General features: G+C 47.5%; 1 protein-coding gene across 1 annotated transcript in view; it reads left to right on the forward strand.

Moving 5' to 3' along the window:
• PYROXD2 (pyridine nucleotide-disulphide oxidoreductase domain 2) overlaps positions 1-1,501 on the forward strand; it is a 55,872-nt gene extending 54,371 nt beyond the window's left edge. The window contains exon 16 of the mRNA XM_083149568.1: positions 1,378-1,501. Within this exon, the coding sequence (XP_083005694.1) occupies positions 1,378-1,445 (68 nt within the window). The 3' untranslated portion in view covers positions 1,446-1,501. The remainder of the gene's footprint in view (positions 1-1,377) is intronic.
• The last annotated feature ends 12,415 nt before the right edge of the window (positions 1,502-13,916 follow it).

The raw sequence follows: 13,916 nt of genomic DNA on the forward strand, positions 1-13,916 counted from the left end.
GCAATGCCCCCGATATTGTGTCTTAGCCGGCAAAATGGACCTGATTTCAAAGGAAATCGGGTCCATCGTGTGGATCGTGTACCTTAACTTAAAGGTACACGATCCACAAGATTGTGGCCGTGCTAGGAAACAAGTACCTGCCACTCTGAGGCGTATCCTGGGCCGGCGCCACCACTAGGCAGCTCTAGGCATTTGCTGGAGGGCGGCAGTTTGCAGCAGTTCCTGTCCCCCCCCCCCCCCACCCCGGATGGAGGTGAGTGGCAGCGAGCGACTAGTGACCTGATCCCCCTTCCTACACCTGGAGCTGCTTAGCGGCACCGGAACACCACCACCCACCCATATTGACTCGCACAATAGTAATCCATGCTGTGTATCGATGATTTACCCAGTAGTAATCCATGCTGTGTATCATTGATTTACCCAATAGTAATCCATGCTATTTATCGATGACTCACACAATATAGTAATCCATGCTGTTTATCGATGACTCACACAATATAGTAATCCATGCTGTTTATCGATGACTCACACAATATAGTAATCCATGCTGTTTATCGATGACTCACACAATATAGTAATCCATGCTGTTTATCGATGACTCACACAATAGTAATCCATGCTGTTTATCGATGACTCATACAATAGTAATCCGTGCTGTTTATCGATGATTTACACAATAGTAATCCGTGCAATTTATCGATGACTCACACAATAGTAATCGTGCTGTTTATCGATGACTCACACAAAAGTAATCATGCTGTTTATCGATGACTCACACAATATAGTAATCATGCTGTTTATCGATGACTCACACAATAGTAATCATGCTGTTTATTGATGACTCACACAATATAGTAATCCATGCTGTTTATTGATGACTCACACAATAGTAATCATGCTGCTTATCGATGACTCACACAATAGTAATCATGCTGTTTATCGATGACTCACACAATATAGTAATCCATGCTGTTTATCGATGACTCACACAATAGTAATCATGCTGTTTATCGATGACTCAAAAATAGTAATCCATGCTGCATATTGATGACTCACACAATAGTAATCCATGCTGTTTATCGATGACTCACACAATAGTAATCATGCTGTTTATCGATGACTCAAACAATAGTAATCCATGCTGCATATTGATGACTCACACAATATACAGTAGTAATCCCTGCTGTTTATCGATGACTCACACATTAGTAATCCCTGCTGCATATCGATGACTCACACAATCGTAATCCATGCTGTTTATCGATGATTCACACAATATAGTAATCCATGCTGTTTATCGATGACTCACACAATAGTAATCTGTGCTGTTTATCGATGACTCTCACAATAAAATTACTTTGACTTTCTCTGTTGCAGGAGGAGGCGTCATGGGTGCACCAGGACGGAATGCAGCTTTGGTAGCCCTGCAAGACCTTAAAGGATGATTCCCATTTAAACAAATGTCTTCCATTAAATATTCAAATCCCATTTTCTAATTCAACATGGTAACATTGCTTCATTTCACTGCTATGCTAATAGTCACTGCAATTCTCTCCGACCTGCTCCATCCCACTGCAGACTCCATTATGTGTTGTCTTTGGTGCAGGTGTTAGCTCTCACTGTGTAACCACTAAATAATGCAGCACAGCAGTGGTGGAACTTGTGGGGGATGGGCCGAGGTGCATGCATCTTTATGCAACAGGGCAGTGGGTCACAGGGAGAGGAAGAGGGTGACAGGGGCAGCAGTGGCCCTTAGTCCTCAGAGTCCCTGGTGCACTGCACTTGTTGCACCAATCATAGTTGTGCCTCTGCAACACAGCAGCCATCCTCTTCGGAAAAAAAAGTCAGCCTGAACTGTCTTATTTCCGTCGGTGTCTGACGAGAGGGGGCGGGCACTGACGTCATGTGACATCAGCAGCCCGTCCCCTGGCAGGCATTGGCCTGTCTGCGTCCCCAGGGGTGCGACCAGCATTTTTCGGGGGGCGCCCGTAAAAATGCTGTCCGTTCCCCTGCTGCCGCCCCCTACACATCCCCAGCCCTCCCTCCCCGCAGCCAACGGTGTGGCAAGAGTGTAACTCGCTGAACCCATTCACTCCCAGAGACTCCACATGCACAAATACAGGTACAGTATGTGCAGAGTAGACCCCCCACCATCGGAACGGAGCCAAATTCGGCCCTGTCCTATCCTTATTGAATCAGGCCCTTGGTTTCTACAAGGTGTTTCTGTGCTTACAGTAATAAACACACATATAGGCACATTTCCTGATGAGGTTGTGGGAGAGCTGTATCAAACCTTGGAGAGAAATAAAAGCCAAAAGTAAAAAAAAAGTACCAACCAACCAGCTTCGGTCATTTTTAAAACACAGCCTCTTAGAAGCTGATTGGTTGTTAGATACTTTATCTCTCTCTAAAGGTTTGATGCATCTTCACCATAGGCTTTATTACCTCTGATATTATTATATCGATGGGATTATTTGGTATTAGCTGGTTAATGTTCCAGGCACCTTAGTATATGTAATGCTGCGTTCTCATTGCTGCCCCTGCAAAATCCCAGGCTTTTGTTCCCGTGTTTTGGGGGGGCACAGAGCATCTCAGATCTACAGACCTCATTCATACTGCACCTTAGACCCGGGAAATTCCTGTGTATGCCCCGTTCACACTGCTTCCCCTGGTATGCCTGCCATCAAGGGTGTGGCATTTAAGAGCAGTTTTCATTGGCTTTTTAAAAAGCAGCTTTGAGCAATGCAATAAACTTGCTTTTTTGCATTTTGTGAGAAAAACCTGGGTCTAGCCTGTTCACACTGCCATACACCCGTATATTACCCAGGAAAAACACTGCAAAAAACCTGTGTGTAATTCCTGGGGCATAACACCCAGGAGTTTCACAAAGACCCTTTCACACTGAGACAGGACACGGGAAATTACTGCTTGCCCTGGCAAAAACCCGGGTTTTTGCGGCAGTGAGAACGGGGTATTAATAGGGTCCGGGTTTGCAGGCGATTCAGCATGTTGGGGCGAGAATGTCCACATTCTTAAAGCGGCAATCATTTGCAAATCAAAACCAACCTGTTTTTTTTCCTTTTAAATGATTGCTGCTTTAAAAAATACGGACAATCTTGGATAACATCCTGCAACAGGGCCCTTCTGAACGATATCTTTCACTATATCCCCTAGTGTGTATGGGGCTTAAGTTGTTTGTTTGTTAAACTAGAATATAAACTTGTTACCTGCAAACATTTATTGTCTTTCTATTTTTTCGTCATTGTACACATTGGCCCTTATTCTGGTTCACTCGCAAAGGCAAATTCCTTCTCAAATGGACAAAACCATGTGCACTGCAGGAGGGGGGATGTAACATGTGCAAAGGTTTAGATTTATTTTTACACTGCAATATAGATCTCACTTTGACGTGAAACTCCACCCAAATCTAACTCTCTCTGCACAAGTTACATCTGCCCCACCTGCAGTGCACATGGTTTTGTCCATCAGAGAAGGAATTTGCCTTTACCAACGAACCAGAATAAGGCCCGTTATTAATTATACGCATGTTGGGCCCTAAAACACATTTGACTGCTGTGTACAAGAAGAGATCATAGCACATGAAGGGGTACATTTACTAAATTGAGAGTTCTATTGAAGATGTGATGTTTCCAATAGCAACCAATTAGATTCAATGTATTATCTTCTAGAAGGAGCTAAGTAAATTAGTAAGTAGAATCTGATTGGTTGCTATGGGCAACGTCTTTAATAGAATCTTAGTAAATTTACCCTGAAATGTGACGTGATATGGAACACTATAGTATGTCTGTATATGGCTATAATAAGGATATTAGATTTTGCTCCACAAAGGACTTTTCCATATAATAAAGTTGTCACAATACGAGATTATACCGCAGAAGAAATGGTTTCCCTCTAGCAGCCGTTATTACTTTCCTGTAATTGCTCATATTCTTTTACACGGAATAGCGTATTCCCAGAGTTCAGAGAACTGTGTAAGACCCCCTGGTAACAGGTGTATAATGCCGGCGATAGAATCACTGCTGTATTGTCTCATCATATGAACGTTGTAACACTAAGGGGCTGATTCAGGGATGTGCGCTGCTGCGGTGGGACTACTTTATCGCTAAAGATGTCAGGAAACTCTTGCGTGTCTGCTGCCGCTCCCAATGACTCTTCCCAAACATTCCCTGACTGTCAATCACTTTGGGAATAAATCCGTCCTGCGTCCGCCGTCACAAGATCATTGTGGCACATGGACAGCTGATAATCACTCAACTATGTAAAAATAAGGATAGGTCGGGTTATTCCAAACTTATACAGTGCACGCTGGTCCTACGACCTTTTCATACCCCCACTATCCAGGGTGTGTGGCCAAATTTCAGGAGGCGTGGTCATGCCCCCGCCGGAATTATCTGCAGTCCCCCCACCCCCGGTAATATAAAGCCGCCCTCCCCCAACCCTGCCTTACCCCGCTGGTGCTGCTTGCCGCTCCTGCCGTCGGGTGTGTGGCCGGGAACCGCAGCGCAGATCTACTTGTCTGCGGTCCCAGCTGGCTCCTGATAATGACAAAAATAGCTACAAAATGTCCGCCCCCTTACAGCAGACACTATTTGAGGATGCTAGAGGAGTCACCTCTAGCATTCTCAAAAGTGTCTGATGTAAGGGGGCGGAAATTTTGTGAAAGGTATTTTTGCCATTATCAGGAGCCAGCCAGAAGGAGAGCCGGGACCGCAGACAACTTGAAGTAGATCTGCGGGTCCCGGCCACACACCCGGCGGCGGCAACAGCAAGCAGCACCAGCGGGGTAAGGCAGGGCTAGGGAAGCGCATCAATAGCCAAAGCTCAGCTGCGGAAACATCGGCAATGCGTACAAATCTGAATCAGACTCTCTGTCTTTTGGAAGTAGGCCTAATATCTGTGTCGCATTCATAGTAAGCTGACTGTACACATACAGTGGGTGAGACCATTTTGTGTGTCCAAACATTTGTTATCCTATCAAAGTACATCAGGGACTTTGGGGGTGTGGCCAGGTCCCTGTGATGTCATGACGCTGCGCGGTAGTCATGCTCCTCTGGGATGATTTTTATGTGGCCCCTTGGGACCTGCTGGTTCGTTGTCATTACCGCCATTGCATTATGACATATTAGCGCAAACCCTACGTCTCATAGTGGAAATGTACTAAGATGAAATTTCTATTTCACATGGGATGTTGCTATGGGTAACCAATCAGAAGGAAGCCACACCCACTGCAGCCAACTGCCATTCCAAACTGACTCACTGGCAGTGGGCATGTCTCCCTTATTTGAATTTTGAACTTGGCTGCAGCCCCCACTTTTTTTTATAACCCACAGCATCCTGACCTTTGATGCTGATGATGCGTTCAGCTTGCTGGCAGCTGGGATATCGCCAGTCAAAATCCCGGCGTTGGAATCCCGACTGGTGACTGCAACACCCGAGCTGGAATCCTGACATCACTGGAAATGCTAGGGACTCTTATAGTTAGGAATGGGCTCATGGGCCTGGAGCTGAGTGTTCAAGAGCCTATATGAAGTGGAGGAGGTGAGGCCAACACCATTTTGGGGGGGGGGGGGGGGGGGGGCAGTTGGGGGCAGTCACTAGCATGTGCACGGATAGCAGGGGGCATAGTCATCAGTGCTGGCCATGGCTGATGTCGAATACTTTTGCAATCGATGGGGGAGAACCAGATGGCTTACCTCCACCGATGGCACAGCAAAACCAATGTTTCACTTTTTTTTTGCAAAGTGCCGGCGGGACACAGAGCATAGCTCCGCCTCTGAAACCCGTGAAGCCCTGCCCCCCACATTCTGATTGGCCCACCAGGCCAGTCAAAGAAAATGGATGATCATCGTTAGATAAAACTATCGATGGTCATCCATCACATAGTTTAATACTATCGATGGCTGGTTGCAGTATCACCATCAATGGCAACCATCAATGGTGAATGTACCGATGGCCCTCCCTAGCCATGGCCCATACAGTACCCAAAAACAGGAACATGGCTTACGACCCCAGCATTCCCACGCAGCCACGCCCAGGGCCGGCGCCACCACTAGGCAAATCTAGGCATTTGCCTAGGGCGCCGGCCACTGGAGGGCGGCATTTTGCCCCCCCCCGTGCCGCCCGGGTACCTGTCCTGCGGCGCTGTGTATTTAAAGCTGGCGGCGGAGGCAGCGGGGGTCCCTGCAGTCCATTAGAAATAACAAGCGCTATCCGCCGGGCTATGCGGAAGCGCTTCTGTTGTGAAAACATTGGCAGCACGGCGTACGCTGATCTCAGCCAATCAGCGTGCTGCCAGTGTTTTCACAACAGAAGCGCTTCCGCATAGCCCGGCGGATAGCGCTTGTTATTTCTAATGGACTGCAGGGACCCCCACTGCCTCCGCCGCCAGCTTTAAATACACAGCGCCGCAGGACAGGTACCCCCCTCCCCCGGCACCGGACAGCGCCGCAGGACAGGTACCCCCCCTCCCCCGGCACCGGGGCGCCCCCACCCCGACTCGCCTGGGGCGCTCCGGTGCCTTGCACCGGCCCTGGCCACGCCCCTTTTTGGGGCGTCCCTGTGTTTAATAGGTTGGAAGGAATGCTAATGTGACTGTTTGTTGTTTCCACAATATTATTTAATACGCCTTTGTATGACTATGTTGGCAGCAGGTGATGGATAATTGGTACTTACTGCATTTCTACAGCGTGTCAGTGTAAGAGTCAATGTAATTAGATTAGCCTTGCTTTATCTGTCGCCTGAGAGCAGCTGTAAGTAACTGCGGCCGCTGCATCACTGTACCCTGTATTCGTGTTGGATGTGTAGAAATATTGTTTTTCTAAATTCTGCTGTTGGAGATTTCATGGTATTCTCAATGTTTCAGGGTTAGGCACTAAGGGCCTTATTCTAGTTCACTCTTTCTGACAAAATCCTTCTCAGATGGACAAAACCATGTGCACTGCAGGTGGGGCAGATGTAAAATGTGCAGAGATAATTAGATTTTGTGGGGTTTTACTTTAAAGTGAGATCTATATTGCAGTGTAAGAATAATGCAGCCAGTATTTACCCTGCACAGAAACAAAATAACTCCCCCAAATCTAATTCTCTCTGCACATTTTACACCTGCCCCACCTGCAGTGCACATGGTTTTGTCCATCTGAGAAGGATTTTGTCAGAAAGAGTGAACTAGAATAAGGCCCTAAATTCTGCTACACACCCCAACATAGAAAACACCCAGAAAGTGTTCATTTATATATATTTATGATGAGCTGTATACAAATTATTAGCATAACATTATGGGTGATAGCACCTTTACCCTGCACGAGTTGAGAAATCATGGGAAGATAGGGAACATATTGCAACATCCCCTCCTGAGCGAATACCAAACAGCGAGCGTACCATTTGTTCATGGCTGCAAGTCTGCACAAGATGCCGATTAGCTGACACCTCAGACAGCAGCCTAATAAATCCTAAGAGACCACGGTTCCTAACTACACAACCTCATACTTGTAAACCCACACGGATCTGGCCAAGAGGCTTGGAGGATCACAAACATCGGGCCCTTCTCCCGGCCACCCAGAAACTCCCCTGGGAAATCAGCTGTGCCCAATGCCTGTGGATGGGGGAGAGGAGGAGGAAGGGAGGCGGTGGCGGCGGTGTTGGGGGGAGCTGCCGGGTGCCCTGGCTGTTTAACAGAGGTGGACAAGCTGTGCGGTGCCCCGGGCTGCTGCAAGGCTTGTCCGCCTCTAGAAACTGCCCTGTCCATACCTGAAAGTAAATTTTGGTGCCCTCAAGAAAAGTGAGACCGATCACAAATTATTACCCAAACCCAACCAATATCTGATTTGGAGAAGACAGTATGAACTTTAGAAGATTTTCTAGCCACAGTCCAACATCAAGATGCAACTCTCTAAATATTTATGGACAAGGGAGAAGACATAAATGAATTTAGAGCAGATTTAATAATGTCAGGCTTAAGGCCCCCATACACTATGCGATTTGGGCCGATTTCACACGATTCCGACGTATCGGGTTGAGAAATCGGTTGAATTTGGCCCAAATCTCATGTGTTTGACATCGCATCCGATCCAATTACGCGGTCCCATGTGCATCGGATCGGAGTCTGCACGTCTGTCCTCCGAATCGGACCCCCTACCAGCGGCGATGACCACATGCAGAATGACCGCATGAATGTATCGCATGCAATCCTGCCACCTGGTTTGGCCGCTTATCACCTATGCACCAAGCTCCGGATGTGTTACATTCCAGGGCTTGGATGTGATGGGCAATGCCATCTTTAGATGGTGATGCCCCATAGAAGCCTATGGGCTTCTTTTCAAAATGTCCTCCCAGAGAGGGATCCAACCGGATCCCTACCAGCACCCCTCGCAGCACATGTGTCACTTGAAGCGTTCTGTCGACTCTCATTTTATATAAAGACTTCCAATAGGTATCATGAAATGAATGATACATTGTTCACAGGACATATTTCTTCACAAAGGGGACTATACAGTTGAATTATACGATGAACAAAGCTACTGTTGTACAATTTACAGCCTTTATGTATTCATTGTTGGCACTTTCAATATTCATCATACACATATTCAATAATATGCGTCTGGGAGAAAAATGTTTTGAATTATTAACGTTGGCTTTAACCCTGTGTTTTCCCAACCTCGGTCCTCAAGGCACAGCAATGTTAGGTCTCCTAAGGTTAGGTCTCCTTGAGCACAGGCGATACAGTATAGCCCAGGGTAAGGACTGGTGGCAGGTAGACCAGTCCTTACTGGGCCAGTGCAAGGCTTCTCAGCACCCTAGGAAAACCCGCTTCCCTCCCCGTACACTGCATCCATATCTCCATCCCCCCTCTTCCCCAGCCACAGCACATTTTATCCACTACCACGACCCCTGGATAGTGACTCCAGGTAGCCACTATGGGGGATATTCAATGCAGGGCCACGACTGTCGGGCTGGCCCTACAGCTGTGACCCTGTCCCGTTCTCAGCCGGCTTGATGCAGATTTTGCAGGCGGGATTCAATGTCCCGCCTGCTGAATGCTGAGAAGGGGGCGTGGCCATGAGAAGCGGCCGGAAAATGTCAAGCTCATCAATTCCCAGCCGTTCTCAGCAGAACGAGCCTGACTGCTTGTGAAGTCAGGCAAGTTCTGCCGAGATCTCTGTTCAATGCTGTCGGTCACAGCGAGATGAATATCCCCCTATTCCGGGTGCTGTACCAGCTCCAGACAGATCCTATTACCGTTGGCCGGATTGGTGGGTGGGGAGGGGGGGGGGTGTTACTACCCCCGCTTCTGCTAGTTACTGCTGCCGTTACCTCCGCTTCTGTTGGTTACTGGACCCTGGTGCTACCGCTGATTCCCTGTCGCCGCTGGCCTGGAGGCACTGGTCTCCGCTGCTGCAGCTGGCTCCCTAGCGCGGCTGCCGCAGATGAGGGGTGTGCGGCTGCTGCATGGTGAATGAAGTGCTCCCAGAAAACCGTGGATAAACATTGTTTAAAAAAAGAATGGTGTCGGAGAAACAACTACTCATGGGACTCGCTGCTGCCACCAATGCTTAATATAAATGTTGGGCCGAACAAGGGGCGCACTCCAGTGGCTGCCGCCTTAGGCATCTGCCTAAAGCTGCCTAATGGTAGCTCCGGCCCTGGGTAAATTTACTAAAGCTTTTAAAAATTAAAAGAGGTGATGTTGCCTACAGCAACCAATCAAATTCTGTCTATCATTTTCTAGGATGCAATAGAGAAATGACAGACAGAACCTGGTTGGTTGCGATGCAAATTCATTTTGCAGTCAAAACTCGCACGGAAGCAGCCAGAGTATACTCACCCGTGTGTTGTTTGCTAGCCCCCGAGGGAGAGAGATGGGAGGGAAATTCTTTATTTTAGGATAAAAAATGTTCAAACTTGCTTCAGAACCCCCTGGACCCCCCCCCCCCCCCCCCCACACACACACACACACTCCCCCCAAATGACTAAATATGCATTTGGAAGTTTTCAATTAGCTTCATTGGGCCAAAAATGACATGTCATTTTTTTGGGTAACAAAAATTAATGGCTTCAAATGACCCCAAAATCAACTTTCTCGTTAGATTGTGCCTACCTCTCAACTTTCTGCACCTGTGATGCGGGATCCTGGCCGGCGTAGCCGTGCGCAGAACAGGGGATGTGGTCTATGCAAATGAAGGTGTGGCCTATACATATTATGCCACCCCCTTTTACACCCTGTCTATTTCTACAGGCTGGGGGACTCCCAACTGCCCCCCCCCATCCCCCCACCGTGGGACACTGCCGGCCCCGGGCGGGGCAGGACTGCAAAAACGGGATGGTCCCACCAAAAACGGGACCGTTGGAAGGTATGGATTGTGCACCCCGAATGTAATAAAAGCAGCCACAAAGAATTGCTTTGAATTATTCTTTTTTTGTTACTTTAAAATGGATGCAAATGACACAAAAAGCAACTTTTTAAATTTTTTTAGCATTTTTTACATTTAATTACATTCTAATGTAATTGGAATTTTTTTTTAAAGCACAAATCAGTCATTTGACATGTAATAAAGGCCTTTTTTGTTTTCCTTTTGCTCACTAACATCTTTCTACACGATTCTGCTAACGAAGAGTTTTCCTAATTGGATCGGAGAATTCTCTGGAGCACACATCGTGGCCAATTCAGACCCATTCGGTACGGCCCGATGGTCGGGTTTGCGCCTGTGCAAGCACAAAATATGCACATACCCAAAACCCCGGAGGCGAACGGCTTCGGTGAGTTTCACACTTGCCGGACCCTTCGCTCCAGGAGGTGCGGGAAGGGCGCGGGAGCAGGGAAACGCCAAGCATTTTATTTTATGGGCGCACCCTTAAAACGCAGGCGTACGTGGGGGGGGGGACGCCCAGCGTTTCATGGGCGTTCCCATGAGAATGCTGGGTGCTCTCATGGTAATGAGGCCATGACGCGGGTGCGGGGGCAGGCAGCTGACATCACCGGATGTCAGCTGCCCGTCTGTCCTCGCACATTTGGAAACACCCCTCTAAAAATCCTGCGTTTGCCATTGTCACTGTACTGTAAGGGCTTAGGGCTTTGTGTCCCACAGGGGAAGCGAACGATGCATGTGAACCACTTCCTGGGACCGTACTGAGAGATCTCGCTGCTGCGCAACCCTTCATGCTATGTGACATTTCTCCATCCAGCAGGTGTTGGAGACAATGGTCTGGCCATAAAGGTGAATAAACAGGTTGGGTAGATAGGGGTTATATTTACGAAGGCAACTGATCAAATATGAAATCCATTTATTATGGGTGGTTTCTGTAGAGACTTAACCTTTGGCCCTTTGTTAATTACACGGTATCAAGAGCAATCGTTATTAATAACTTGTGGGTTGCAGCTGATCTATAAAGGATCATTGATCCCTATAGAAATTGCCCTGATTTATTAATAATTAAGAGCATGTTAAAGACCAATGTATCTTTAATATTGGGTAGGTGTGTTTACAGTGCATTAGCCTTTGCTGTGTGCTTAGCAGTGATTGGTCCAGATCTGTAGCGCCAGTGATGTCACGTGGACACGTGACATCACAATTCAAATAGGGCAGCCAAACCAACTGCCATTACAAACTGACTCACTGGCAGTTGGTGTGGTTCTCCTATCTGAATTTTGAACTGTACTGCAGCCCCCCCACCTGAAGCCACCACTAGTGGGCACCCCAATACCTGTGTGAATCGCCCCCATTCAAGACATGCACAAGCAATGACCTGCTATATGCGTCATTTGTTATAGCTTCCGTTCTTTAAGCATTTACACATAGGCCCTTATTCTGATTGCCTTGCTCCCCCACATGTTTGTGTTTCGACCACTTCCGAGTTGACCTTATTGCTTGTATCAACCTTTTCCCTTGGCCTGAAGCATGGCGTGCGAACGCGGTGCACAAATTGAAGGTCCACCTGCTCAGGTGTTGACCTTTTTCCAGTTTTGACCTTTTTCCAGTGAGGACCTTGTACCTGTCGACCTTTTGGGTTTGACCTTTTAACTGTTTTTCCCGAGACATTGTCCATGTGCTATACCACACCCCACGCTTACACGGTATGAGGCACCAGAACGTCTCTTGGTTCAGCTGGTGCAATAGGAGATCAAGGATAGAAGCCAATAAGCAAACAGCATTACATAACGCACTTACCGGCACAGAAGACTAGATTCATATAATCATTGATGGATAGACTTTTTGACATTCGTAAAGTCATTAAGACACAGCAGAATGTCATTATCAGACCTACTGCCTGCAATTGCCAGTCCCCGTGGACAGCGATGTAGGTTAAACCAGTAGATCTATAAGCTGCTTTCTGGACAAAGCCACTATAGAGGTGGAGTTAACCGTGGGCCAGATTCTCTAATGCTGTGTACACACGGGGGCGATAGGGGCTATAATCGCTGGGAATATGGTCGCAGGCGACCATATTGCCAGTGATGGATGTGTGCCTCAGCGATAAATCACCAGGTGCGCGCTCCCGTTTTCTGCCCCATTGTAATCGCTGGTCGCAGGAGCTTGCTCCTGCGACCAGCTAATTACCTCTGCGGCTCCCCCAGCAGAGGTTCCTTTTCTCAGCGACCATCTCTGGTCACTGATGAAAAGGAGACACTGAGCAATATATCTCCCCCCCCGTGTGTACGCACCTTTAGCTTCAAAAGTGATAAAATAGAGAGTGATAAACAGCCAGCCAATCAGCTCCTGCCTGCCATTTTTCAAACACAGTCTGTGACGTGGCAGGTAGGAGCTGATTGGCTGGCTGTTTATCACTCTCCATTTTATCACTTTTGAAGCTTAGAGAATCTGGCCCATTGTCTTTTCAATTTAAAGGTGCATTACCACCTATTGCTAATACAGATGTAGTCACAGTGGCGTAACTAGAAACATGTGGGCCCCATAGCAAAAGTTTGTAAGGGCCCCTATTTATCACCTAATGCTAAAAAAATGCATAAAGCATATAATACTTTGACAGGCAAAATGGGCCCGTCTCAGCTCTGGGCCCCATAGCAGCTGCACCCCCTGCACCCATGGTAGTTACGCCCTTGTTTAGTCATGTTTGTCTTTGCTGCAATGCACAGCATACGCATGCTGAATAGCCAATCCTCGCCGTGATACATACACATGGCGGCATGGAGGGGCGTGGCTACTTCTCTATGGTTCTACCCAGCACCGTGGGAGAAATAGTTCCACTTTGTGGACCAATGTCAGATCATCTGTTATGCACCCTATGCTACTGCCCGTGGCCCAGGGGGAACTGAGTGGTCCAGATTTAAAAATTGTGTCGTGTTTGACCCCAGTGGACGCTGGAGCACATGTGCAGGCAGAGTCGGATTCAGACCTCATTGGGCCCTAGGCAAAGGTACCGGTTTGGGGCACTGCTTTTTGAAAACCATAGCACTATGGGCCTTATTCAGACCGGTTCCCTAAGCTGCAAATGTTCACAGCCTAGCAAACAGGTAAACGCTGCCCGCCCGCTCGTGCGTCCCAGTCAGATGAAGCGCCGCTCGCCAGTGGTAGTGGTCTGGTGAGCCCCAGTGCTGGATGAGCGGTGCTACATCTGTGTATATATCTATATATATATATATATAAAATATATACAGTATATATCTATAATATCTATGGATAGATAAGTATATCTACTGTATACAGTATATTCATATTAACATGTTAATGCACATGCTGTACTGTACACACTGCTGCTAGTAAATGATAGTTATATATAAAGTGCACACATATGACCCAGATATGCAAACACGGGGAGAACATACAAACCCCACATAGCATGCAATGTGCTGCGTGTCTGGTGTGACATCATAGCTCGTGCTGACGTTGCAATAAGGAATATGACATATTAATGCCTGTGCACAGACTCTCACTTCCCGGCTG

This window comes from Crinia signifera, chromosome 6 (assembly GCF_055691185.1).
Source record: "Crinia signifera chromosome 6, ASM5569118v1, whole genome shotgun sequence".
Taxonomy (NCBI): domain Eukaryota; kingdom Metazoa; phylum Chordata; class Amphibia; order Anura; family Myobatrachidae; genus Crinia; species Crinia signifera.